The sequence below is a fragment of the Varroa jacobsoni genome, unplaced genomic scaffold (genome assembly GCF_002532875.2).
Source record: "Varroa jacobsoni isolate VJ856 unplaced genomic scaffold, vjacob_1.0 scaffold_154, whole genome shotgun sequence".
In the NCBI taxonomy this organism is placed as follows: Eukaryota; Metazoa; Arthropoda; class Arachnida; order Mesostigmata; family Varroidae; genus Varroa; species Varroa jacobsoni.
The window spans coordinates 287,204-314,297 of record NW_019213056.1 but is presented as its reverse complement, the minus strand read 5'-3'; the positions used below and the strand labels follow the sequence as shown (position 1 = coordinate 314,297).

At 41.1% G+C, this 27,094-nt stretch overlaps 1 protein-coding gene across 1 annotated transcript in view; it reads right to left on the bottom strand.

Annotated features, from left to right (window-relative positions):
* The window catches only part of LOC111269965 (tachykinin-like peptides receptor 86C), a 50,442-nt gene that overhangs the window by 4,850 nt on the left and 18,498 nt on the right, over positions 1-27,094 (bottom strand). Inside the window, exon 3 of the mRNA XM_022849925.2 lies at positions 4,934-5,180. Coding sequence (XP_022705660.2) covers positions 4,934-5,180 — 247 coding nt within the window. The remainder of the gene's footprint in view (positions 1-4,933; positions 5,181-27,094) is intronic.

Sequence of the window (27,094 nt, the reverse complement as noted above, 5' to 3'; positions counted from 1 at the left end):
TCATTCACCCAGGTTTTGAGAAAAAGTTTATTCAATACAACAACGTTTGGTAATAAGATTTGAGCAGTACTTTTGCATAAAAATACACAGTAGCAAAATATATATATATATATATACTGCGAATAATCACTATTGATCCTACTATATAGGATCCGATTCGTATGGCCCCTGTGTTACAACATTCAAAGGTTTAAGGAAGTTGAAGTTAACGGCTCAGCCAGCAATAGCATCAGTGTTCCAGTTTAATACCGTAAATGTGCAGTATTGCCACCAGAGAAAGGCAACTTGGAGCCCTATTCGAGAAGCCGTCAATGTTTTTTTGCATCTTTCTGTGTAACATGCGATGCGAAGTTACTGACCATTAAAAGAAACGAATAACGCGAGGTACGGTAACCTATTCAAATAACGTAAGGGAAAATTCGAGAGACAATTTATCGCTCGTTGCAATCGTGCCTTTCCTCCTGAATTTTACGACCGCCATTTCAACCAGATTGACCGCTAACCCTTACTGCCATGCGAAGCCTAACTGGAGCCTGCTACAATTAAATCTGCTATTAAATTACTAGGTCATCCGTGTAGATAACTTCGGCCAAGCTTCTTCAACTTCTGCCAGTAAGACTGAGAGCAGAATGATGTTCAGATTATGATTTTGGGTCAGGCCAGTACTTTGGAAAAAAAGGAGTAGCTCTACCGCTCTGTCATCAATGCTGAATTTGTTGTCCTTTAGGATCGTAGTCAGTACAGACAGGCATATTCCATCGCATACTCACGCTCGCAAAGGTACATAGAAACAGATCTCTGGGTTCAGCTTTAAATGTGGCGCATATATGGTGCAGTGTCACTATATATACTCTAAAGTAAACAATAGTCTGGCGAGCCCCAGCTCGCTAGATTATTAAGTTCTTTTTTTTATTGTCGGTTATCAGGACACCGTGTGCTTTCTCCGTCAAGCAGTCTCTCCGAAATCTATGTTGTTCCTTCGGTACGGCTTTCGTGCTCTTTAAAAGGTCAGCGGATCGAGAGCAGCTTATAGAATTTCGCCCCATGACTGTGGCAGAGCCGGCTCCTTTTTGTTTTTGAATGTTGTCAAGAGCCGGGCATCTTTTTACTGGTGGAATAGAGGGACGTACACGAGGATGTACTCCAACAAAAGATCAGAACGAGAGCGCTCTTGAGTCGTTCATCGTGGACCCTATCAAGGCCTATTGCTTTGCTGTTCATCTATTCCTTGAAAGCTTGCAAGACTTTAGTATGAAGGGCTTCGTTCAAGCAGGTGGCGCTCTGTCGTGAATTCCTCATCACGGATTACAAAGAACAATGACATTACTTAAGGTATCATATCGTTCGTCGAGAACATACTAGCAATATGATCAATCAGTGCAGCTAAGCCTGTTGGACGTACGGTTGAGCTATAGCGTGTTAGTTATTTGTATGGCTGCCGCCGCGTAGGGTAGGGCTGCGCTCGCAGTCTGTGTGTTTTATGATTGGCGGGTCGGATGGATGACTGAATAATTTCGACGATTTGTTGAGTAAACCTTTCTATGGCGATAGATTGACGTATTGAGATGACTTTGTATGCTCAGTCCAGGAGATTTTTCAGATTCAGGTGACAGCAAAAGTTGGTTGCTGGAAGCACCGCGACGTTCATAGTAGTAGGGGTGTGCGCTTGTATATATGCGCCCTCTTCCGGCGGGAAAATCCTTCAAACAGAGCGAACCTTATCTGGAGTAACGTTCGTTGTAAACACATCAATAATCTAGGTCCCAGCATGTATCTCAAACGTTGGTGCCAAGCTTAGGTTTATTATCCGATCACTAGAGTCTGCATAACTGTCTCGGATCGATCTAGGCGAGCATCGAAGTCACCAGCTATGGTTAAGGGGGGACACTCAGGCAGCGAAAATACTTTCAGACCGTTAATGAGCCTTTCTGTTAGCATATATGCCAATTCGGCGGGGCGGACATAAGTTGCTACGATGCAAATTGCGTCAGCCACATAATGCGGTAGCGCTACCTTCCATTCACCTTGGCGAAAAGTTACCTACTCTATATAACAACTATAAAACACAAAGACGCACTAATTTTCCCGCACTTTTGCAGTTCCACTAGGCAAACTTCGGCGTCCCGTTGAAGCCCGACTGCGTCGAGTACTTGAGAATCGATCGATGATGCAGTTGCGATAGCGTTAGCGAGAGCCGTCGCTCTCTAAGCCATCGTCCTGTATAAGCGGCCACTGCTACAAAGATATGATTCACATAGTTCTCGATCGTTGGCGTTCATAGCAGAAAAAAATGGCTATACGGGTTTGTAGACACGATGGTGGGCGCCATGTATAAATGGCGACTCCTAAATGCGGCCGGATGTGGCTATTAACCGGTCCTAACGAAGCTGACCAAGCTATACGGCTCCGCAGCTAATTATGCTGCGCAGAATTATGCTTTAGTGTTGATCCTTGAGCCGTCATTGATTCTAATTTGCTAATCTTCTTCTATATTTTTCTCTGTTTGATCTTCCTAATTTTCACATCTATTTTTTGCGATGTTATTTTTCTTACTACCTCGCCTCGATAGCTGTATTGATCGCTTTCTACATCTGGGCGCTGAATGATGGAGACAGGCACGATCGAAAAGGTGGTATTTTTTTGGCTGCTTTCGGCGTGAGGATATCGTTCCCTGCTTTACAGTTCTACCGAATAAGTGAACGAATAGCACTTGGACCTCATGCTTCGAGCGGGAAATCCATCCTCAAGGTGTCGCGGACATCCGCTACGACTTTTTGGGCAGGAGCCATTTTAAAGCTTTAAATTGTTATTTATTATTACTAAAATTATATTGTCACCAATCATGATACTGTTTTCTTCAGTAAACAAGAAAAAGATACGTTGGGCGCATATCCGAAGGGGTCGAATATCGCCGTCTGCTGTTGAGGTCTATTGGACCTGCTTTTCTTTTAAGTAGGTCGCCTCCTTTTCCAAAATCGTTAGACAGAGAAATATGACCAATAGTCACTTTATTGATTTCGACTTAACTGCGCATGTGGCCAGACACTTCCAGTCATCTGATCGGATTAGATATGACGCTCGAAGCATCTAGGGTAAGAGTCACCTTAATCGACGGAACGTAGACTAATAAAGTTAGGAGAAGTTGTGTGTAAACATTCTTAGAGTGTCTGTTAGCGCATTCTGCAAGTGGGTTTAGGCATTTGCACCTAACAAATACGAGGTTTTAAGAAACCAACGAATCCATGAAGTAGGGTTTGAATGATGGAGCGCGAGATTTCGTATTGAAATCGGGAGGTAGCTAGTCACACGTCCACAAGGACCGAAAGTGAGCGGACGATTTTTGAAACTTGTCTTTCCAAGGCCTGAATAATAAGGTGAGTGCAGAAAACTTCCCACTCAAGTTCTTGCAGGCCGGCTTTCACATGCTTGCCATGTACGATCTGCCGCTGTCGGCGATAAGGATAACTTCGCCTCGTCTATAAATTCTTCAGTCAACAAGCCCAAAGAGGTAATAGGGAAAGCAAACACACAAAGAATGGCCCTTACCTGTATTACAACCTAAGCCTTGAATATAGATAGTGCAAAAAGTACATGTAAGTGTGGTCATGCATGATCATCTTGTATTCCTAACAATATGTACCCTGTTGCTTAGCATATAAGCTAAAATGAAAAAAGTACATTACATGCACAAGGTTGACTTTTATTATTTTCATACATACTAATTTGAGACTTCAATGAGAACGGGAGATATTTCAGTTAATCCTAATATCTCAATGACTATAACCTTATTTTATTATATATTTTATTTATACCTTGAAATACTAAAATATATTAAATCAGTCGTTAAAGCTGAAACACGCCATCGTTTGCCAATGGTATATGTACATAGATATGATTTTTTTTTACTATTGTATCTGTAAGGTAATAATCCTTACTAAATTCGATCGACGACATTGCAAGAATTGCGGTAATTGGTCAGCCCCATATCGATATATATATATATATATATCGAGTCTTCTTAAAGTTGCATTCTTGACCGATCGATATATTACCAGAAGTATATTACCGAAGTATATTAACAAGAAAATGATAATATGGCAATAGTTTCGACTGTATATCATACAAGCTGCATTTCAAACACTCACTTCAGTACCACTATAAGTGGTATTTGTCGGTATGCGTATAAAGATGACGGCAGTACCATTGCCCAAAGATAATCGAAAATCTGAAGTTAAATGCCCAAAGAAAGTCGAAAGTTAAATTTCAATAAAGCTACTATACTTATCCTTATTTTTTTGCCGAAACATTTCAACTTTTTGACTTCTAGGTTGTATTGTTCGATGTTGATGCCCGAACCACCATTCTCTCCTGCATTACACCCAAGCCGAAACCTTAACTACAACTAATGAGACATTTAAACGATGTGAACTAATGAAAACATAAGGACTGAATTTAAGCTGACACACTTTTTTTTTCTTTTGTAGATCCTTATTGAATACATAGATTGCTACAGGAATTGCTAGTTCCTTCAACACGTATACGTGCGACCATATAAATATGACAACCAATAGGACAAGTGACGTTTATGATATTACAGACTAAAACTAGTAACAAGTGTCCATGTTTCACGAATCATCATTTTCTGTATCGTTCTCAATGGTACTAAGACAGGAGGGATAAAAAATAGTGCTGTTTCTTAATGTAGAAATTTGTCTTACCTGCTTTTCTCGGTGCATAGTACTGGAAATCGTACTATCAAATCGCACACAACTCATTTGGCCGACAGGTGTCGCCACTTGTTTGGCTATTCGAGGCATTTACCACATGTGACAACATTCGAGATTCTGTTCCACTTTAGCCTACCTAGAATTTAGGTTTATTATGCTTTATTTGCCTAGAGCACATAGGTAACTGCTGAAGAGTCACTATGTACCTGCCAGCTGCCGTTCTTGTGGCTGTGCGGGTGTTTTTGCTGGCTCCCGGTGGCATTCCGATTGTTCGGTGGAGTCGTAAGGACGAGACACTCGGTTCCGGCCGTACTTTTCAGAGTGCGTCGATGCGGCGAATTATTGTTGAACGTCCAGTCGCTCTGAAGTCGATCAACTTCACTGCACTTGTGGCCAAGTCCACTACCAAGATTGCAGCAATAGCATAACACGTAACGGAAATATCCACGAAATCTGAAATTGTTTGCCAATAAAGAAATGACGATTTGATTTAAAAATATAGTATATAAGAAAATACAATAAAACACTAATAATTATGGATACATGATACCACTTTAACAAGACAGCCGTGATTCTTCAAGCGCAAAAATATAATTTCAATACGTGTGCGACCCAGGGCTTTTATTATATTTTATATCGAATAAATTAGATGACGCTTTTTGGGTAAACAGTCGTATTTTAGTCCTTTAGTGGGGATGTAGCTGGAAATGCATCTGTATAGAAGAATTTATGGAACTATTTTGGGTATTTGTGAAAGATCGTGACGCGTTTGTATAGGAGTGTGGTGACATTTTCAAATCTAACATTAAGGGTTGAAAGCGCCCGCCGAAAAGGGATATCCATATAAAATCTTATTGGCTGTCTGCGCAATGTGTTAAACTTTAAATATTACTGAAGCTTTACTAAATCTTTCAGGTAGCTACATTTGTGCTTGGCATACAAAAGCTATTGCTAAGCCTCACGTGGGGATTAGTGTTATTAGATTGAGTGAGTTCAACTTTTGGGACCACCACAAAGCAAATCAAAATAGCATGTTCGTACATACGAGAGCCCTGAAATTTTTGAAGTAAACCTTAACGCATCGCTGTATATCCATATAGTACTTTTTGTTAGCCAAATTCAAAACCTGCCTCTATTTTACGGGAGAGCAGATACAGTTGGCTTTCTAGAACATAGGTGTTCGAACAGCCATTGTTCTGTACTTTCATACACTTGTAATTTCTTTCCGTAAAATGGACTGTTTATTTATTGAAACGCACACCTGTTTGCACATTGAGCGGGTACGCTCAGTACAGATCTGCCTTCATTAAAAGAAGAAACCGTGTTGGAATAGTAAAAAGCCTAGTTCTATAAAAATAAATAAAAAATAAAATTGCGCTTTCCGAATCGAAACTAATTTTCGTTCGTACAAAAACGCTGTTGATTTAGCTATTCAGGTTGATATTGTCATTGCCATATAACGTGTACTTAAGATGCCAGATGGGTAACGAGACAAAATCATTACTTTAGCAAGGATTATAGAATATTATGCCTTGCAGCCCCTAAATTCAGTGAAATTACGCAGATACAAAATTAGAAAACAAGGAAGCAAATTCCCCAGACGGAACTACCGAGACGAGGCCAAATAGTTTGATACCTCTGTTGGCCTCTTTGGCCTACGTCTCGTATCACTTTACCAAACAGCTGTCCTACATTCGTTGTCCTTATTTAATGATAGAAGGAGAGGAAATCTTTACACGATCCTAACATGTGTATAGCCTATGCGCTTCATTCTGTTACATTCGTTAAGAATTGTTACAAGCGCGACCTCTTGTCATTGAATGTCACCTTGTATATACACAGCTGTTTTTCCTTAATGTTCTTTGAGCTTCATTGTTTTGGCAGGAAAGCATATATATAAATGTTGCGTCAAGGGCGGAATTAATGGTTTCGAAGTACTTACCAATCAACGGCAAAGCCTATTCAATCCGCAGATATACATACACAAAGGCTTTACTATAAAAAAAGATCCACTTATTTGACGGGGGAAAAATCTTTAAATTACTACTATATCTATTTCGGTAGCCGCAGTACTCCGAGGCGTTACCACTATTTAAAGCCCATCGAGTGAAAAACATTACTTGTCTAAATTCAAATACCTCTTCCCGGGATAAGCTAAGCCAGCAAATAAAGACGTGTTGGAGGATTCAAGGCCCTGTCAAAGAAGGGAGCAGCAGCGTATTGCTTACAGGCCAATTTTGGCAAGCAACTGTCAAATCGAAACCTTCGTCCCGTATTGGACTCCAAATGTAAATCAGCAAAGGATATCGTTACCAGACATGCCCAACCAGTTAGCTTTGCGTAGACGATTTTATTCAACACGAAATGGATAACAGATTAGCGGTTGAGGTGCTTTTAGGCCAATATCGCCATCTTATAAAATGGCGTTTTTCGTCAGGCCCTGTCCATACGCACAGTCGATAAAGTAGCTTCCACAGTTCACCACGTGAACATACACAGACGCTAAGTATATTGTTCCATGTTGCTGCCACACGTTTGCATACTTGCTAAGCATGTTTATCAGATTTGTAAAAATGGGCTTTGTAATGGCGTAGTACAAAAAGCGCGCATAGAACTCCCTCAAGGCTGCATACGATAAACCGTGAAATAGTCACCGTGGCTTATTAGAAATTGATTAGCTAATTGGTCAAAACGTGTAGGCATTAGCTCGAAAGATTCAAAAAAATCTGTGGCGGTCATTGATGCCAGGCCAGTTCACATCTAAGTAAACTATGTGATCGCCAAGCGAAAGTGGTATGATGAGGGTAGCTAATAATAGGCCTCACAGCGGATCTGATGAGGTATGATGATCCATGGGCGTGGCAACTTGCATATTGCAAAGGCCATACTAGACCTGCCAGTCACATTTTTCAGCTTCAATGAAAAACTGAATTTTCCGAAATTTGGATATACACATAAGCAACCAATCCAATTCAGTTTCTCTCTATATCTATCACGTGAGCCGTGTTCGACGTCGCCAACCACCGTTTCTGTCTAAAATTACCGAACACGTTATGACCCGGACCTATTGCACTGCCTCCGTCATCGTCAATCAATATAATAATAATATACATCTGCAGTTACTAATGTTCTAGCTCTGGCTGAGATCGCCTTCATCGCCTAGGGAACGGACAACTCAATAAGAAGTTCTCTGTCGGAGCATTTCTGCTTTCGCCAGGCAACCGTCTCTGCCTCTATTTGTAACTGTACACAGCTGTCTTGGAAATCTGCCAAGCAACCACTGTGTCAGGTGGTCATATGAGATATCGCACAATTGCCTCTCACTAAATGGAATGGAGTACGTGGAAAAAAAAAATGTGAGAACATAGCAGAGTACTCGTCTCTTTCCAGCAGAACGTCAAAAAATACTGCCTGGTGTTTCAAGGTCAGTGATTGTCTATGTCGTGTTCGACGAACGCTTTCGTTATAATTTACAACAAACGTCAAATTAAAATTAAAGAAAAAATACGCTTCATTAAGCAATGAAGAAGATGTGACCTTCTCGAAACATTATGTAATAATGACGTTTTTGTTTATCGAAAGCATTAGCGAAGCATGCTTTGTACCCAAGACCACAGTTCAATTGGTACTATAGCTGAGCAGTCGATAACTGCCAATTAGATTAGTTATTTTGAACTACAATAGTAAGTTTAGCTATACTGCATTTTCTGGTGACTGAACTATCCAGGCCGTGACGAATCATTTGGAGCACGAAGGTTCAAAGTCAGGGTCGCAAGAGTGTAACGATATGGCCTTACATAAATGATTATTACCTATGCCTCCGTCGTTGCAGTAATACGTGTCAAGTCAATGCTGAATAAGTTACTTTCCCGATACGGTGCTTAAGACCCTATTGCCTAATCGCTGATTGGTTCTAGCATCCTGGTCAGTAGAGCACCCCTTGTATTTTAGGTCAGGTTATTATTATCCTTGTTCAACCGTGGGTTTGACAGGTTCTGCGTGTCATGAATTGCGTCGTTATGATCTAGCCCAACGAGGGTTAGACCATCACGACGAACGGGCATGCTTTATATAATTATTTAGGTGAGTTTTTGGGGCGAACTCTTCCCGAGCGCTCAAATATATGTGTATAACACCATCAAATTTCTAAATGTACCTCTATAATACCACCATCCCTTGCCTGGCGGGAAAAAACTTGACAAGGGGCACTCCGTTTATAATAGGCAGAACTGAGTGTTTTGTATTTTCGTCAATGTAAACACAAAATTGAACCGCATAAATAGTTCAATCCACTCAGGTTCTGAAGGTCAAAGCCTTTCATTACAAAAGCGAATTCTAGGAGTATAGGTATTAAAGAAAGTAAATTGTACACGTCTACTTTTTATACAGTGGGCTTTCGCTAAACGTACGTTAAAACAAACGAATACTGAAGAACGCAACATTATCCCAGACGTTTTATCTATTAAAAAGACTCGTATAGGAAATGTGGTATTTTCAAAAATGTAGAAACCATATGTAATAAATTAATTTTTTGTTTATAATAAACTGTACCTCTCCTGGGTTTTCGTTGACATCTTATACCCTTATATCCAACACCTATTTTTTATAAAATTCTCTGCACATACAAACCGTGCAATTTTCTGTGAATAAGAGATAAGCGTATAGTAATGGTATTAATCTCATAATACGATGTTATCCAGTTTCTGCTCTCAATAAGGATGCTAAGTGAAGAGTTACACGTGAGCAATTCAATGATACCGCATCTTTTGCTTTTTGAAATACTCGCAAGTGCGTAGAAAGAACTCGTAGATATCTCTGGCAGCTTCATCGTGCGAGATAGTTGTCGACATAAGTAGTCACCTAGAAAATTCTGTTTAGAAGCTTTAAGGCCTTATAAATAAGTTAATTACTATAAACGTGCCTTACGAGCTTGACGGTACAGTATAGTCGTAGCTTGTAGCATAAATAGGTCCACTTGTTTCTATGTAGTTAGCTATAAACTAGATAAATGTACAATACACAACGTTTTCCCTTCTCTCTCAAACTTTGACTTGTTTTTTAATCGTTTTCAGCTTAATAGCCTAATTTATCAAAACACATTGCCCTTCTCTGCGAGATGAAACCTTTGGAGGGGCCTGAGTTCGAATTGGCCACACGGTCTAGAGAATAGAGCATTAGTTCTAATGCAACACATAAATAAGACCTTGAGTAAGCTCCAATAGGTGCACACGGCCTGTTTTGATTATGAGTACACGGTTCGTCCGTCCGTCGTTTTTTGGTAACATACGGACGAGAATTTCATGTTTGTGCGGCATTCCGTTGAATAACTGATTGCTTGAGAAGCCATCCTCTTTATATGTATTTTATTGATAGGACCGTCTGCAATGGCTTAATATTTCGAAAGCTGTCTGACTTCTCCAAAGCATTTTTCCGTACTGCACCTTCTATATGCTTGTCTTATTATTTCCAACTGTGCAGGTTTCTGATAGCCTGTTTTACTACCTCCACTGGTGGGCGCAGGCTACAGGCTAAATTATCATCCTGAATCGCCATAGGAAAACGGGCATTATCACTCCCGGAACACTGATCTTGACGGTGTTCGCCAGTACTAGCTGAAGAAGTCGTACGCCACCGTTACGATAACGTCTGGCCCGTCATTGAGAAACAAACCAAAGAACGCAGCACGTGAACACAATAGCTGCGAATAATTGTCGCCAGTGGCCCCCTGTTACGGCAGACGCTCTTACCATTGTGCTGTGTGCCCTTCGCCAAAAATCAGACCGCGTACAGAACTCTATTAGATGATCTCCAGCGCCTTCTAACTTCATCAATTCATAACAGCTACGTCCGCCCTAACAACAACAACAACAACAACAAATCGCAGTGTTAATCGCAGTAACACGTTATTCAACACCATCGTTGTGGAACGAAGATGGCCGCGCATATCTAGACTAATCATATCTATTTCTGACTTTTCGACACCTGGATCTCGCCCTCGTTGCAGCAAGAACAAGGTCCTGGAACGCTGAACAGTATCGTCTCATTTACTAGCATCTTCGTTATTTGTAATACTACGATCACTGCTAATACCACTATAACGTATGCGGTAATGATCGCTTCCCCGGTTTTGCTCCAGTTTCGTTGGTCTAGTTCAGGTCTCTTCTCGCCTGTTCGTCCGCCTGCCGTTTCGCCAGTTGCTCTCGAAACGTCCTGTTATGATGACAACATATGCCGCCTTGCGGATAGATGGCAACGGTGTCGCTGGCAAACAACTACAGCATTCTGTTTCTTTCTTGGTCATCCACTTTCGCCAGTGTCGGACCTTTTTTTTTCTCTACTTCCTTGTGGAGGAGAAGTCAATCAGCTCTTCATCATAGAGCCAAACGTTGATATAGAACATTGCGGGGGTTGTTCTGGCAAGGAAACAAAACTCTGCGCGTGAGCTATTCTCTAATCTCTACCATACATGCCTACGAACCACTTCTTCTCTGACCTGATCATTGTGAAGGGTCTTTTCGTCTGTCTCATAGGCGTACACTATCCATGCGAGAAGAGGGTCGGAACAAAGAGAGGTCCAGTTAAAACACTCGTCGCACAATCATCATGGCCACCATGCTATCGCGCATCGCTAAAGAGGGAATGGCAGCTCTTATATAAACTTAGATAGGCTAACGATATATCTGGTCCTATCCACACAAAAGCACGTGGGTGATCTGTGTTGCTTCGAGTGATTCGCGCGCGACTTCGAGCGTCACAGTTCTTAAAGCTCAAGTCTGGAACCGGTACCCTGTGATCTTGGCGTGTGGCCTATACAAGATATGTATACAGCTGAGAATATAGGACTGCTAGATGAAGGACGGTGTTATGCTTTATCTACGTATCGTCTATTATTCCTGCGTTCAGGACCGCGTCTAATGGCAGTCGCAAGTATTACAGTAACTAGCTAGACCTTTGTGGGAAGTAATTAACGTAAAGTGAGACAGCTAACGAGATGATACTGAGCAGAGAAAAGGGAACTTGCTTTTTTCCTTGGAAAAGTATTATCGTCGGATTACATTCATCGGGATCCATGTAGAATACAAAACATTGTACAATATTCATGTTAGACGTACAATATAAATATTTGCAAAGATAATTAAAATGACTAACAAAAAAAAAAAAAAAAACTTAATTCTCGTTGATTTCAGGTGAGAAAATCTTATCCGAATTCAGTGTTGAGCGATAATCGGAAGGATGCTGCTTGTCCTGATTTTCGAAGTGTCGACAGCTGATCAAGATCGAGTGTCATATGGACTTTGCCGGCCTCCTCTGTGGATGCGCTGTATTACTCTAGCAATGGAAACATTTGAGCAGTAATATGCAGTAGTGATGCCATTGTTTAGCTTCGTACAGAGTTTAAAGAATGTGTCCATACCCACCGTTCTAAATCTTAGACAGGAAAAAAATGTCTACCCGTTTTCCTTGTACAGAGAGACATGTTTGATTCTTTAGACGAAACTGAGCATAAAACAAACAATGTTTATATTGTATCTATATGTATATATAAAATTTCGATTATTCAGTCTATAAAACACGTAAAAGATCCCTCTAAACAAACAATTTACACCTTAGGTCTTACTATGCTCTATGCATAATTGCTCTGCAATTGTTTTATGTATAAATAAACGCTTTCAGTTGATCTTTCGGCATATCGAAGATTAGCAGCGAACATAAAGATCTATAATATAAGAGAACTCTGATAGTTCGTGATTGATCCGAAATCCCCTTCTCCTGCACCGAACAGGAATTGCGATGCTTAGATAATTATGTATCATAACAAACTGATTCCATTGATAAGCAGCGAACGAAACCTCTTCTACGAAATTCATACAGTCCGACAGCTCATTGACGAATCAATTTTCGTCAGCGGACAAGACGTGTGTTTGGTTCGGGCTTTCCGTTTCGACACTGTCCAGTTCTCTCTTTACTTGCCACTGTAATCTAATAATTATTGTCTTACGGTGAATTAATCTGGAATAAGAGGAAGACGACGCTGACTAAGCATCGTCGTTCAATCAGGAGTCGGCCTCTAGCCACTTTTGCTTAACCCAGAAACGAGAGCAGACCGCACAGCTACCCGAATCGACTCGTCAAAAATTGTATCAAGACCGTGCAGATACTTTTGCCCGCTAACAGTATCGCTGATAGCAGTGGTGGACGGATGACTGAGACTGTGACATGTTAGGGCTCCGAAACGAAAAGGTCGGGTCGACAGCCTATGACAGAAACTTGAAAAGAAGCTTGAGCAATAGCGAAAGGAAAAACGAAAGCGGCTATATAGCGAAAGCGACATTCGCCTATGTACCAAGCTAACAATGACAGCACTGCACTGCCGCTACCGCTTCTTCTAGACTTCTACCAGGGGCAAAAAAAAACCGTCGTTGGAAAGGTGAGCCAAAGAGTTCAGCTCTGGAACACAACAGAATAGAGGGCGCCCTGGAACGGACTAAGCTCAAATGATCATATACAAGAGACAATAAAAAAAAAGAAGCCGACATAATACAAAGAGAAACAAAATAATTCGACGGCCGCGCTATCTGCCAGGTGGTTACTAAACACCAAATCCGTGCGAGATCCGCAGCAACACGCAAATAGTTACATCGTGATGGAAACCAGCAGTAACGGTGGGAGAAGCGACAGCAAGCACAGAGAAGCTTAAAGAGAAGTCAACGTCGAAGATGGGAAGAATCAACTTAACGGTACAACACGAAACAAAGACAACGGCTAGGAAAGAAAAGATTACTGGGGACAGGTGTGAAAATTTGAAAAGGTTGCTCCTAAAGTAGAATGAAAGGACGTATACACCGTTCAAATAGTTCGAGGTAGCCAAAGACAGAAGGTGGGCTTTTTCGTCTTTTGGAAAGGTCTGCTACGCCGCTAAGTCTTGCCGCTGCATGGCCGTCCGAGAGCACAGACGGGCAGCAATGAACGATACATGAGCGTCTGGGTGACATAGTCTAAGATAAGCTAATCATAATATTGTGCTTCTTGATGATGCACAAATGGGCGAGATGTCCTGATTTAAACAAACAACGAAGTTCAAAAGCAGTTTCACCGTTAGCATAGGTCGGCACTATCAGGAAGCGATAACAGTGAGCTTGTTTTTTTTATTTTTCGTGTTTTTTTCCTGTGTTATCTATCCTAGTTTTGCATGAACCATAAATGGGCAAAAAGACGGCTCGATGTAAAATGTTTGAAAAAACTCGTTGTTGATAAGTGCATTCATATCTGTGTGAAAAAAACAGCTCGTAAGGGAGTCTATGTGGGAAACTCTCCGGCGGTAAATAGCATACGCAGCGAAGTAAAAAGGTCGAGGCAGTTATATGCGAAAGACAGTGACGCTTAACTAAAGCAGTAACGGTAACGTGTTAAGCTAGGGATACCCGGTGTTCGCGACTGGACTCCAGCACATTTCGTCTCGTACTGGAAGAACCTAGTTATCTAAAGTGGTCTTCACAAGTAAACATTTATTTATGCCTACGAAACGTTTCTAAATTATGATTGGAACGTCAATCGGAACATTAATTTAAATGAACGTCAGCGTTCTCCCTATAAATAAACTAGAAAAAAAAAGGGTGATCCCTATCAATTCGATTCATGCTTATGTCAAGCATACGCTGCTTACTTGCCCATTTCGTATTTACCTAAAAGGTGTCTCCTAAAAAGAAAAATCTCTCAAAATTGCCATGTGACCTAAACGAGATTTGCTAGGTAATTGCAAAGAAAGCGTCTAGAGATAACCGAATTTTTCCACGTCTATGAGATTATTACACGCGTCACAAGCGGCAGGTTTTAACTATACGTATTTTTTGCAAACGTAATTGTGCTCATCCATTTATCAAAGCCAATATCATCGGTGGCGTATTTCCCCGTTGAACGATAAATTGAGTCAGCAAGATACAGGACACCTAGGAAATGTTATTGTAACCTCGAAGTTATCGCAGTAAGTAGAAAGCGGAAAATAACTGTTGATCATTGGCGACAATTTACATATCCGGAAGCCGTTGTCTATTTACAATATTCAAAAGTTAATTTCGGTAGGCGAAAATACCGACGCCAATAGCTGAATCGTCCGAACCGTTCTACAAAACAATGTTCATCCAATGACAGACCGGCTTGCTTTAGTACTATGGGTTAGGCTAAAGTTTCCTAAGTTGTTACAACTACAATTAACCATGTTTTATCTAATAAAAAAAAACGAACATTCCCTTTCTAGTATCCCGAAAGTCATCTTTCGTCAGTACCGGTCCAGTTTCCAAAGCATCATCACCAACTGGACCCCCATTTTTATCGATATTTCGATACAAACTATAGCGCAATTGATACGTTCGCGTCTTCACTGTATTCATACACATCGACTAACCTACCTATTCGTCTACGTAAACATATATACCATTGACCATTTTTTTTCTAGCTAGGTAGCTTCAAAGTCGCAGGTCTTAGGTAGTTTATGACGGATCGGCATCACTGAAATTTGGCAATTATAGACAGAACAAAATAGTTGAAAGTCTTCATTCCGATTTAGGATAGAACGCCGTAGAAAGTGCGCGAAAGGAAATTATACAACGATAAAGGCACTAACGCTTCCCGAGCCCATAAGCAAATATGTGCTTCTTACGGTCCAAACTCGTTATCGGAAAGAACGGCTAAAAGATAATTCTGTCATTTTCGTTCTGGAAACTTTGATGCGAAATGTGCCCCTCGTGGCGACCGACAAATTATGAAGAAAAGCTGGGCAGGATCAATACATGAGTAGCCATGATGTTAAGGATCCACCGGCGGACAGTAGACCATATGGCAAAAGCTAACTACAAACAGAATGTCGATGTTTGATTAATGCGACAAAAGTTAACGCAGACAAGTTTATTGGATCAGATGTACGGAACTTTATAGAAACACAAAAAAAAAATATGGCGGTTCATTAAGGTCGGTGAAAAAAGGTTGATCACATAGAAAAATAATGTACATATAAAAACATGTGCTGCACAACCTGTGACAAAATCTAAACTGACGCCGACGAAAATGATGCTATGTTTTTGGTGGGATTGAAGAGAATTCGTGCGCTGTAGATTGTGGCCGTTTGGAAAAAAGATACATTGGAACCTCTACCCTTAACAGTTAATAAAATTACAACAAACTGAGGGGAAGTAGTGAAGAATGAAGGCATCGCCTGCCACCATGACAGTGCCAGAACATGTACACTTTTAGGTAGTATTAAAAACTGAGGGTTCTTATCTGAAAAATTTTAATACGGCGCGAATCTTGCACCTCTGTTATTTTCAAATAAAGAATAAGTATTTCAAATTTGGTTTAAAGGCGGTCAATACTTTTCAGCTGCATATGTATATATATATATATATACTTAAAAAGCTGTGTACTTCTACACATTTCATGTGCCTCCGTACCATCTGGTTCGGTCTCGTTTCCTCTCCACCTTCGCAATATCGTCGCTCTTTTGTTTGCAAATCCCAGGGCGTCTGTTTCCGAGGCCGATATCGGTGCACGTCACAACACTTCCTATACTACACAGTCGCTATTCTCCACTACTACGTTATCCGGACCGCAACTCATATCGGCGACAAGTTAAACACTCTGTCAATATCGAAATAAACTTGCCGGCGACAAAGCTGCCCCGTTCTCTCGATGGGTGTTCGAATCCCGGTTGAGGACGCCGTTGTGGCCGCCAAAAGCCAATAGACAACGATTCGGAGGGTGAAATCGAAACGGAACGAGGGTCGGAAAGAAAATGGGGACTGCATGAAGTCGCTCCATACCCAGATGCTCCAGTATCTGTTGGGTGACATCGATTTCTCGATTCTGCTACTCGAAAGCAGGTGCGTGATCCTGCTTGTGCCGTTCTGGTCGAATTAAACAACACAACGACCATCTACAGCCCGTAACGGCAGAGTGCCTAGCACTGGTAAAACTCATCGTGGAACAGAGAACAGCACTAACATAATCTTCATAGCGGTCGGTCGATACGGGGCACTGTGCAAACAATCGACGTCTTTGTCGATGGCTTCACACACGACACCAACGTAAACACTAACAACAACAACGCCAATTGGCGTGTAGATATTATAGATAGGAACTCGTCTACGGAAGCAAGGTAAAAAATAGGCCGCAGTCAAGCTCATTTGCCTTTACGTGTTTTAACGTCAATGCTCTCCATAGACTGTATCCAATGTGGGTTGAGCGGACGTAGACACGGCGAAGATATGCTTAAGGAGGAACGAGAAATTTACAGTAGAATGTGTATATATCTATTAAATTGTTATTGTGCAATATATGACGATGATTCGGTCAATTTGCAACAGTAATTATTTCTAACATAATATTGATCATATAGACACTCCTACTGCTAAACGAAAGAACTCTAGGGAATACAGCATACCAGTTGATCTGTAAGCCTGTTCGTTCAAGTTGAATAGGTAGTTGTATGTGGCAAGTTTCTCCATGATATATCTGTACCCAACCACGCCTTGTTATCTTACCCTTTGACGGCCTCCTCTCATTTCTCTCCACACCTATGCCATCTATATACCTTGCATGGTTCATCAATCCTCAAGATTAGTAATCTATATAAAGATATAAAAATGTACTTATTTATACGTAGACCCCCCTCTTTGTGCATGTGTATGAATGCACACTACCATTAACCTTACCAGAAAATGTCCGTACAACTGTATTTTTCACCTCACTGTATTTCACAACCCACTTCCTTCCAGGTACACAACCAAACGTATATTTATGATAGGTAAGCACATAGATACCCGTAGTTGTTTGCCTTCAGCCACACACAGGCGCCGTATAGCCGATACTTACCTTTTAACAGTTTCTCAGGGTAGGCGCTTTTCGCGGTCCTTCCTAGTATCATAAGTGCGCCAATGAACATCAAAGGACACGCACGACTACCTTCAGCGTATGGCAAGCGTGATACAGGGACCTTTTTGTGGAATCGGCTGCTAATTATGCCTTTCCTACCAACTAAAAAGGTACACTACATAAGTGACATGGTGTGCATAGCTCGTTTCTTGCTACATGATCATATCTCGATTAGGGTGCACTGGAACAAATATATATTAATAGAAATGCACTATATACATATATATATATATATATATATATATATATATATATGTATATAGAATGTGACTAGATCTGCTTACGATCGATACCGGCTGAGCACACATCCGTGAGCTGTACCTCAATGTGATCGATTGGATGTTTGTCGTCCGACCTGTACGATATGTCATACCTTCATAGAGGCCGTCCAGGCATTAGCTATTTGGGTCGATGCAGGAAACAGGATGGGCACAGGATCAGTTTGCTTTTGATAGGGACATATTGTGCCACATGTAGTTTGTCTATACCCTTTAATTTCCGCCATTTTTCTCTGTTCTAAGTTATATTGACTTTGGAATCGAATCAATTAAATAAGACGTTACGCACGTCGTATCTTATATACACCAACGACATTGTATAGAAAACTGTATTTAGGAACTTTTCCGTCTATATTTCCCTTAGAAAAATTCAATATTTTATTCTTTGCTTGATATTTATGATCTTCCTGAAATGACACTACCGATAGATGCATGTCGATGGACAACAGTAACTCATTTTAAGGGAATCCTTTTTAGACGGTCTCCATCTAGCAGCTAGAATAGTAATGTATACTAGCATGCGTTCTGAACCATAAGCGATCAGAGTAACTAGCACCAGCAGAACTACTACTCTCCTCCCGGTCGATCAGTTCAAAATTGCCTGCAGTCGACCAAACGAGGAACGAAGTTTGTCACCTACGCTGATTAGTTCTCAAGAATAAAGCTATCGACAGAGAATTCGTTTGTTCGAGAGAAACGGCTGAAACATTAGCTCATTCTGCGTAGTGGCTGTATAGTCTCTTCCTATACACGCCCCATCCGACGCCGACTCCTGGAAATCTTTTGATATGCGTTCGGTGACAGACAGATCGGGAGTATCGGATCTCACACTCAGTATTAGAGGTCCTATGTGGCAGATAAGTGCAAGCGAACTTCAATTCGGCACCAGTCCGTGGAAAAATGACTTTTCTGTTATTCTCATCATGTGAGTAGGAAGGGATCCTCATTGGACGTTTCTTCCTATCACTCTGGCTGTCGACTCTTCCAACAAGAATTGCATCGATACGCGTAGGATAAGACAATGTTGCCGTCAGAGAAAAATACAGCCTCAGGGCAAAACCTAATCAACTTTCTTTCCTAGACGGGATTGCTCACTTCCAGCCCACAACCTGCCTTGTGCCCTGTAGTTGCCCCGACTCTTTCAGCTTGCCTGCATACACGATTTTCTGTCGTTTTCAATAGCTTTCTCTATCCCACCTCACAGCTCTTATTGCAGCTTACTATACCTATTACATTTTTGTCACTTAGCGTCACCGCATCCTTATGAATAGGCTCGATCTCAGTTGCCGCCGCTACTGCTGCTCTTTGATATCGCCCATACGTCACATGTTGACATAAACACCGAGTTAAGTGTAAGCAATACAGAGTTACTAATCTAATTATTGTGTAGCAATTAACTTCTAAAAGATCGACTGGCAGATAGATAAAAGGTCGGCCCTCGGCATCGTCGTCATATCAGCGGCCTATTCCCTTCATCCACTTAGAAACAGCGAATAGGCAGGCGCTTTGGTAACGTGAATCAATTTCGTATTACCCTAAATACGATCTTGCACGTCCGGGGTGCTTGAGTTTGTGCTTGGATTCAGGTGTCCTATTTAATCGGTTGGAGAAAGCATTTTCAAAGATGTCCAGCTAACCATGTTTCGGTGTTGTTTCCAATAGAGTTTCAGTTAGATATACAAAGACAGCACTCACTAACGAGCGCAACAGTAAACATCCTTAAAGGGTTTTTATAATGCAAAAGCACATTTCATGCTGTGAGTATGTGTTGGTTGTCGTTGTTCTCGATATAAGTGAGTTTGGTCGTATAAAACATAGATGTTTCAGACTGCACGTCCACTTTTACTACATCCCGTTAAGCTACCTGCGACGCCTCAAGCCCCTTCCAGTACGGGACAAACCACGCGTTTTCCAACCGAAATTACCCCACCACCACGTATTTAATACTAGTAGACAAACACGTCTGGACACTGAAGCTGTTTAATCGGCTAGCGATGTTTGACAGTCAGCCCAATTAGCTCTTACAAACCCCTAGCTAAAGAGCATACATAGAAAACCTGCATATGTTGTATGTGTAAGATTGTTTTTCATTGTATTACCTTGGAATAATATGAATAGCTTTTTCTTTTTTGCCTGCCTTTTGCGCCAAAAGTGGAGAGTCCGTTTGCTGGTATGGGAACAAGTGAGGTTCTCCTAAAGGAAAACTCTCGTTAGTTCCTTCTATAGTGCAAACAGCAATCTAACACAGGAGTGACAGAAATCTGAAACATAGAGAAGAAAAAAAAACATTTTGTAGTCGAACGGTGGCTGTCTCGCACAGTGGTAGCCTTTGATTTGGCGAGCTTAAAGTACGCTCAATGCGACAACCACCAAGAAAGCGTGACTGTGTGAACCACTGTACGGTTAACGGCTTACCATTTGAACGGCTGAAGCCGAATATTTGGGTTTTGTGAATGTGGGGCCACCGTATGAGAGCGGTCAACTGGGGATGTATGTGGAGTTAGGGAGAACAACGGCAAAACGTTGCAGCAAACCAGTTAACGAGGACCACATAGAACGGTTGACACACCGAAAGTCCGCTATGGTACTGTCATTTTACGGAACAGAGGTTCTTTTTTTGCGAATGGAGGTATTCATCAGTAAGAAGTTGTCGTGACGTTAGGAACTAACCATAGTTCGATTGGTTCAAGATTTTTCTAAAATTGATGACTAAATTTGTAGATAAAAAAGATTAACGGTAATCAGCAAGAAAATGATAGCATTTTGTTTTGGGCTCTACGTTCCTTGCAGTACATCATAGAACGCGTCTATGTCTGACCTTCAACCCAGACCCATAATATTAGCGTACACTGCATCGTTAGAACAATTTCATACCAAGCTGGATTCCCATAAGCAATACAGTGGCCACATAGAAACCGAGTATAAATGTTTAATCGATGTTAGTTGTTTTACGTTCGAAACCGCTTGAAACTCTTTTTCTATGGGCTGCCAAGGGCTGCTCCTTCAGATACTTCAGATAACATTTAAGTGACTTTTATGGTACATCATATTAACATAATTCCGCATCTGTCCTCAGCGCTGCTCGGATATCGGACAGGCTCATATATACATTGTGTATATACTGTGCACAAACGTGAAATGGGAACATTAAAACAAGTTTTGCCAGATTATTCGTTCTTCAAATGTTTTCCTATCCGATTTGCTACTACTGTCTGACAGTCGTCTTTTTCCGTTTCCACACATATAGAGAATAAACTCCGGCCTGCGCATCATACAAATGGTTATTTCGAAACAATCACTGCCATATGTTTACCGGCATTTTAGAGGTGTCAATCGCTCTAGGACACTGTCAATCTTTGTAAGAGCTCTACATTGCAAGCCCTGCTACAAAACTTCGAGCACTTCGATATCATGGCAAAGCCACCAAATCAGAAAATTTTGTAAAAACAACCAGACTGATATCGAAATGATATGGCGTAGCACTCAAGTTCTCCCAGCCCCAAGCTACAAGTTTCTGTATATAGTACTTGTACTTGTTGGAAAAACTTCGATTATATAGTTGAAAGACCTTTGACTGTGGATGAATTCGAAGTTTAGGGGTTGGGATTCCTTATATGAAAGACCTAACCATTGAAGAAAGTTATCAGGCGCCGTCACAATCAGGTCGTAAAGTTTTATTCTGTTCACGCTGCAGTTCACTTGAACTGTGTACCGTGCCATTGATATTAGCCGACGTCCAAACCGATATCTATATTACCACGGCGTTCCTAATGGACTTGTTTTAATTCATGCTAATTTGACATGATTTTCTGTTTTTTTACAGGCTTTTCGTGCAATTACCGTCATTATAATGTGGTCCTTTGGCTTTTGCCTGGCCGTTCTGCTCCTACCGATCTTATCGGGTCTAGAAGTATGTGTATGCCTGTGTGTCCTTATCATCGTTGCTGTGATTTTTAGCAAATACCGCAGCTCCGCAGTAGCTTTCAGATACTTAACAGACAATTAAAATACAGTTGCGTGTCAACGATGTTATTATCACGCAGCTGAGTTTCTAGTAAAATCCAACCGTATAATAGTAATCCTTGTTTCTGTCCTGTTCGAACTCTTAACATTTAGCCTTCGCGCCGACTATTTACTCTTCCACCATCTTTTCCTCTTATTATATTGTATAGTTACTCATCTGGTGCTCATTATCTGAACTGCTTAAATAGTATTGTTATTATAATTATCTTACAGTCAGGACCTTTCCGCAGCCTTGTTCGTCCTGTCATTATAGCTGTATTAGGCAGTCAACACAATTAAATCATATTACGCTTTCTAGGACAGAGATGACCCTTTGATCGGACATTGTACAGGCAAAACGCTATTTACTTTACGGTCCCTTTATTCTGATATTTGTTTATCAGCACGTGCTGACATGCTCTTCTCCGTCACTCATCGTGATCTAGTCGCGTTACCCTGGATAACTGGATCGCTCGCGACAAAACCCGTTCTTTTTCTGTCATTTATACGAAACAAAAGGAATCGCTGTCAGCGTCAGCAGTGACGACTGTTCCCGCCTGTGGCTCCTTTCTCCCTTCGACTTGTACAAGATTACGCGACCCAACAACCCGACGAGATCGGCTGAGAGTCGGGACGATCGACTGGCGACTTTGGAACTGGCGTTTGCAGCGGTGCTACCCAACGAAAAGCACGGCGAAACGACGCCATGACGGGAGTGGCAGCGTTGAAGCTAATCTTATCGGCAAACTTCTGGCCCCTACACAACTAGCAGTAGATTCGTGTCACTACCTCTGGGAGACGACTCTGGTCGACGTTGTCTCCGAGGGGCTACCAGTCACAAGGTTTCAGAAGCTGCGATAGTCAGCTCCGTTCTTGCATCGCGCCATAATCAACAATCAGTCCAATAGACATTCACGTTGCTGAGCCGCTATCAAAGCTCGCTGGCCATGCTCGATCTCGCCAGCCTCTACTATGCCCGTACTATCGGATCTTGTGTCTATGATGTGCTTTATCAATAGTTATAATATTAGTAATAATACTACTACTACTACTGCGAAAGTATATCTTGCACACTCCAAGTACAGTTGTTTGTTGGTCAATAACAACGGCACGAAGATGGAGGTGTGACAAACCGGTTTTGTTTCCCGACTTTTCCTATTTGTTTGCTGTTTTTTTACCCTATTTCGTAACTCCTGGTATCGTCCTATTCTAGCACTGCCTAACGTCTTTGTAGGCTCTCTTGATAGGCTACTTGTCACTGTTCTTCAAACGATATTGTCATGCTATCTTTACGCTTTAGGAGAGCGGCCGTCCTTCCACCACATCGAATTATCCAATAGGCATTTATAGGGGCCGTGTTTCTTCAGTGCGCGCGGGGTCGCAGAGCTATTTATTTCATTTTGCGAATTGTTTAATTTCTAACTGGTTCCATTATTTTAGTTCTAGTCCGTTCCCTTAGTAGGCTGTGTCATAGAGGTAGTAGCGGCAGAGAGCAGCTTCGTGAGACTCTTCTAAGGATCGCAAAGGCACCCCGCCGTAGGAGCAATGAGACAAGGTTATGTCCCGCCTCCCTTTAGGAACTCGTGTTCATACTCTGTTTTGCTTTTGGACTTATTGGAGGCAGTATAAGTATAACCAACCTACAAAAAAACGAAGGTAGTTCTTAACGAAGCACACGAGGATTTGTCGACACGAAAGAATTGAGGATGAGGGGAAAGCATTCGCAAGAAAAAGTTACTCTTTCCGCGATTGGCCGTGTTGCTGCCAGTTTGGCATTGTAGTGGCATCCGTAAAGAGGACGTCACGGTCGTACGACCACATCTCGAGAATATCAATGAAGACAACAGCGAGGTACCTACTCACGTGCGCCTGGTCGATCTGAACAAATACGATGAACCAATATTGACATTATCGATCATCAATTAGTCAATGAAAAAAGGATACGATAAAGAGACCAGTAGTAATAGGTATGGACAAATATATATGTTTTTATCATTATCAACGTAGATCATTAATCATATAAGTCGTATATATTACCAAACTATAAGCAAATATGTCTTTATATCAAGGAATCCTTTGCAAATATTGCAAACGTCATTTTGACGGTGCGCTACCGTTTCTACGAATGACTTGTTACTATCGAACCCTCCATTAACGTACACTTAGAAAATCAATTAAAATACGATGATTTTTCCTCACTGTAACAGGCGGACCCCGGGCGACTTTGAAATTTAGTAGCTAATATAAACTATTCAAGTTAGAATAACGATACTTCAATATGTGTTATAGGTGCTCTCTTTAATTTTTTTGCATACTCACTTCGACTTCTGAGCAATCTTATACCTAGCATTCGTATTCTATTTGTAATTTCTTTATCTATGGCTTCTCGAAGTAAATCAATTGTGGGATATGCTTGTCTACCAGTCACCCTTTCTAAGGTATTTTGTAATGAAAATTTTGTAACAATTCAAACTTAGATTGGTCAACATTGGATATTTTTTGCTCATTCCAAGAAGGAATTGAAGCACGGTGATGAGATCTATTGTCATCATTGAGCATTGTCATCAAGTAACCATATTGCGTGATTTTCGATCGCCGTGATAACGGTCCATAAATCTCTTGAGGAACTCGATATAGCGGAGTTTCATTTTCAGCAAGTATGTAATAGTAACAGATGCCCCTGATGTACTACCGTTGCCTTACTTCAAAACCTACCCGACGCTACCATCAAACTCGATGTCTTTTCAGGACCACACTATTCGCTCGTTTGGTCCTTCTCCTAGTGGCAACAAAGATGTCTCGTCCACGACGACCGTGTGCTACAGACGGATTTTTTGTCGAGTTAAGTTCTGAATATTGCTCGCGATATACAACTCACGCATTTTTCACTGGTTTGGAGTCAATTCGCGAAGGACCATTTTTTATCCAATTTCCACAGCAACGTCTGCTCGTAATCCTGCAATACGTTACATGTAAAATGCCAGTTTTGCCTGACAGATCTCCTAGATTTTAAGCTTCGCCTTCCTAAAAAGGACTGTGGCAGTGTGATTCCCGAATATCTAATCAGCTCCTCGCTGGCCTTTAAACTCCAATCACAGCGTTTACACTATTCATATACTGTGTTGTCGCATAACGCGTTCTTATCTAACGGCCTGATCGATCGTCAGTGACCTTGACTACTGAACGAAGATTAAAAAATGTTTCGCTTTCTGAACTCATTTCTTCGCAAGTTTCTAAAAAATTAAGTATTTACCAGCCAAATTTCGTCTGCTGGCGATGCGTAATATAATATTCGATGCTATTTAACCTCGTGGATTAGTCCGATCTTCCGCTCAATGCTGCTATAAAAAATACATTTTTCCTAGGAAAAGTCGTTTCTGAACGTCAATAGGAACGGATTGTCTATCAATGCACCTGGGAACAAACCGCGCCCAAACTCACACTAGCGTCTAACGCACGGAGCAATGGAGCGGCAATGCGCATGCCTTTACAATCCATTTACTATGAACGGAGAATCCTCGTTGACCGTTGTTGTTCGATATCACGTATCATATATATCAGACTTATCCATTAGCTTCTTGCTTGATTTAGTGTAGAGGGATGACGCAAGAAGTCCTAATATAAAATCTGTATCGAAAAAAAAACTTGCCAACAACGTTTATCCTTCCTACGCCTCAAATGCACGTTTCACTTACGTATGCTGCCTCTGGCCAGCAAAACTATATCCCAATTTCCATAAAAGACCAGTCCTCTAATTACGCCGGAAGTGCGCTCCCTCTACCGCAGTATGCCTATGTTAAATTGAGAAAAGACTCCATTGAATCGAATTTCGAAATGGTCCATCCGTTTTTAAATAACCCAATTCTTCGGAGAGCGAACGTTTATTAGCAAGCGAGCGCGGAGCTGCAAACACAGTATAAAAACATCCGACGCGACCTTAAAATGAACGCGTTCGTATTAGTTGCTGGAATTATAATAATTGACTGAGCTGTCATGTTATCTGTTCCATTAATTTCGTTAGCTACACCACCTAGTATCGTGGAATACTAGGTGGTGTAGTTAAAAAATAAGGTCTCGCACATTTGTTATATATATCCCAAAGGTTTTCATTTTATGTATGCTAAGTGAGCAGGAGACGCAAAAAACATTGCAACAAAGAGCAGACTAAAGTGATCTTGTTTTAACTATCTAAAGACCCTCGCCTTTTAGAAGTTTGATTTCACAACACCGTCAAGAAAATGTTCAGTGAGCCTGATATGAATTTGTACTCGGTCCAGCGAACCTAAAACAGCTGCACCGACGTTAGGCCAATATTTTATATTCGTTTAAAGATTAAGTACATCGTTGGTGTCGGACGGTCAGGCTACAACATGTGTCTATTTCCACTGTACTATTTAAATACAAAAAAAAACCCTTAGGATAGGTGAACTTATATTTCTATCGTTTGAAAGAGAACGAAGCAAAACTGCAGGGACGCCCATTTGGCATCTCGATACATTACCCATATGTCAATTCAATATAGATCCAAGATCATTTGCTACATCAAAAGATTTTTTTTAATTGAAGCTTTAATTGAAAATTTTAATTAAAGAAGCCTACCAATTAGACAGAAATAAAATATTATGATCCCAGTCTTTGTGCTCAGTCTATGGCTACTTGTCCCTTGTCTACTTCTAGCGTTGATTACGGGCTTTATCTTTTCATCTTTTAGCTAGATTTGAGCTGTTTACGATTTTTTTACTTTTAACGCACTCGTGTTGGCACCTACAGGCAATAAACTTCTGTCAAGAGCGTCGGTTCATAGATGGCTTATTTTTTTCGTCACGAATAGAGTCGATAACGAATCCACTAACAGCAGTTAATCTGTTCCCTCTTCCTCCCATAAGCGTAATAAGTTTCAACGTAAGCAATCTGTGTCATCACACTGTGCCACAGTTCTCATTGAAAAATTGCATTGAGTGTCCGATCGGTAGAAATCAAAAAAAGAGAAAATGAATAAAGGTGTATTTGTAAGCACTAAAAATAGCACAAAAGCTAGATCGCGGTCCCCTTCCAACAACTAGAATATAAAAATTTAGTTGCCATGATAGAGAAACAAAGCAGAGCATGTGGCCACTCTGCCTTGCTATCGTTTGCATTGGGTCGCAGTATTTAAGATAGTCG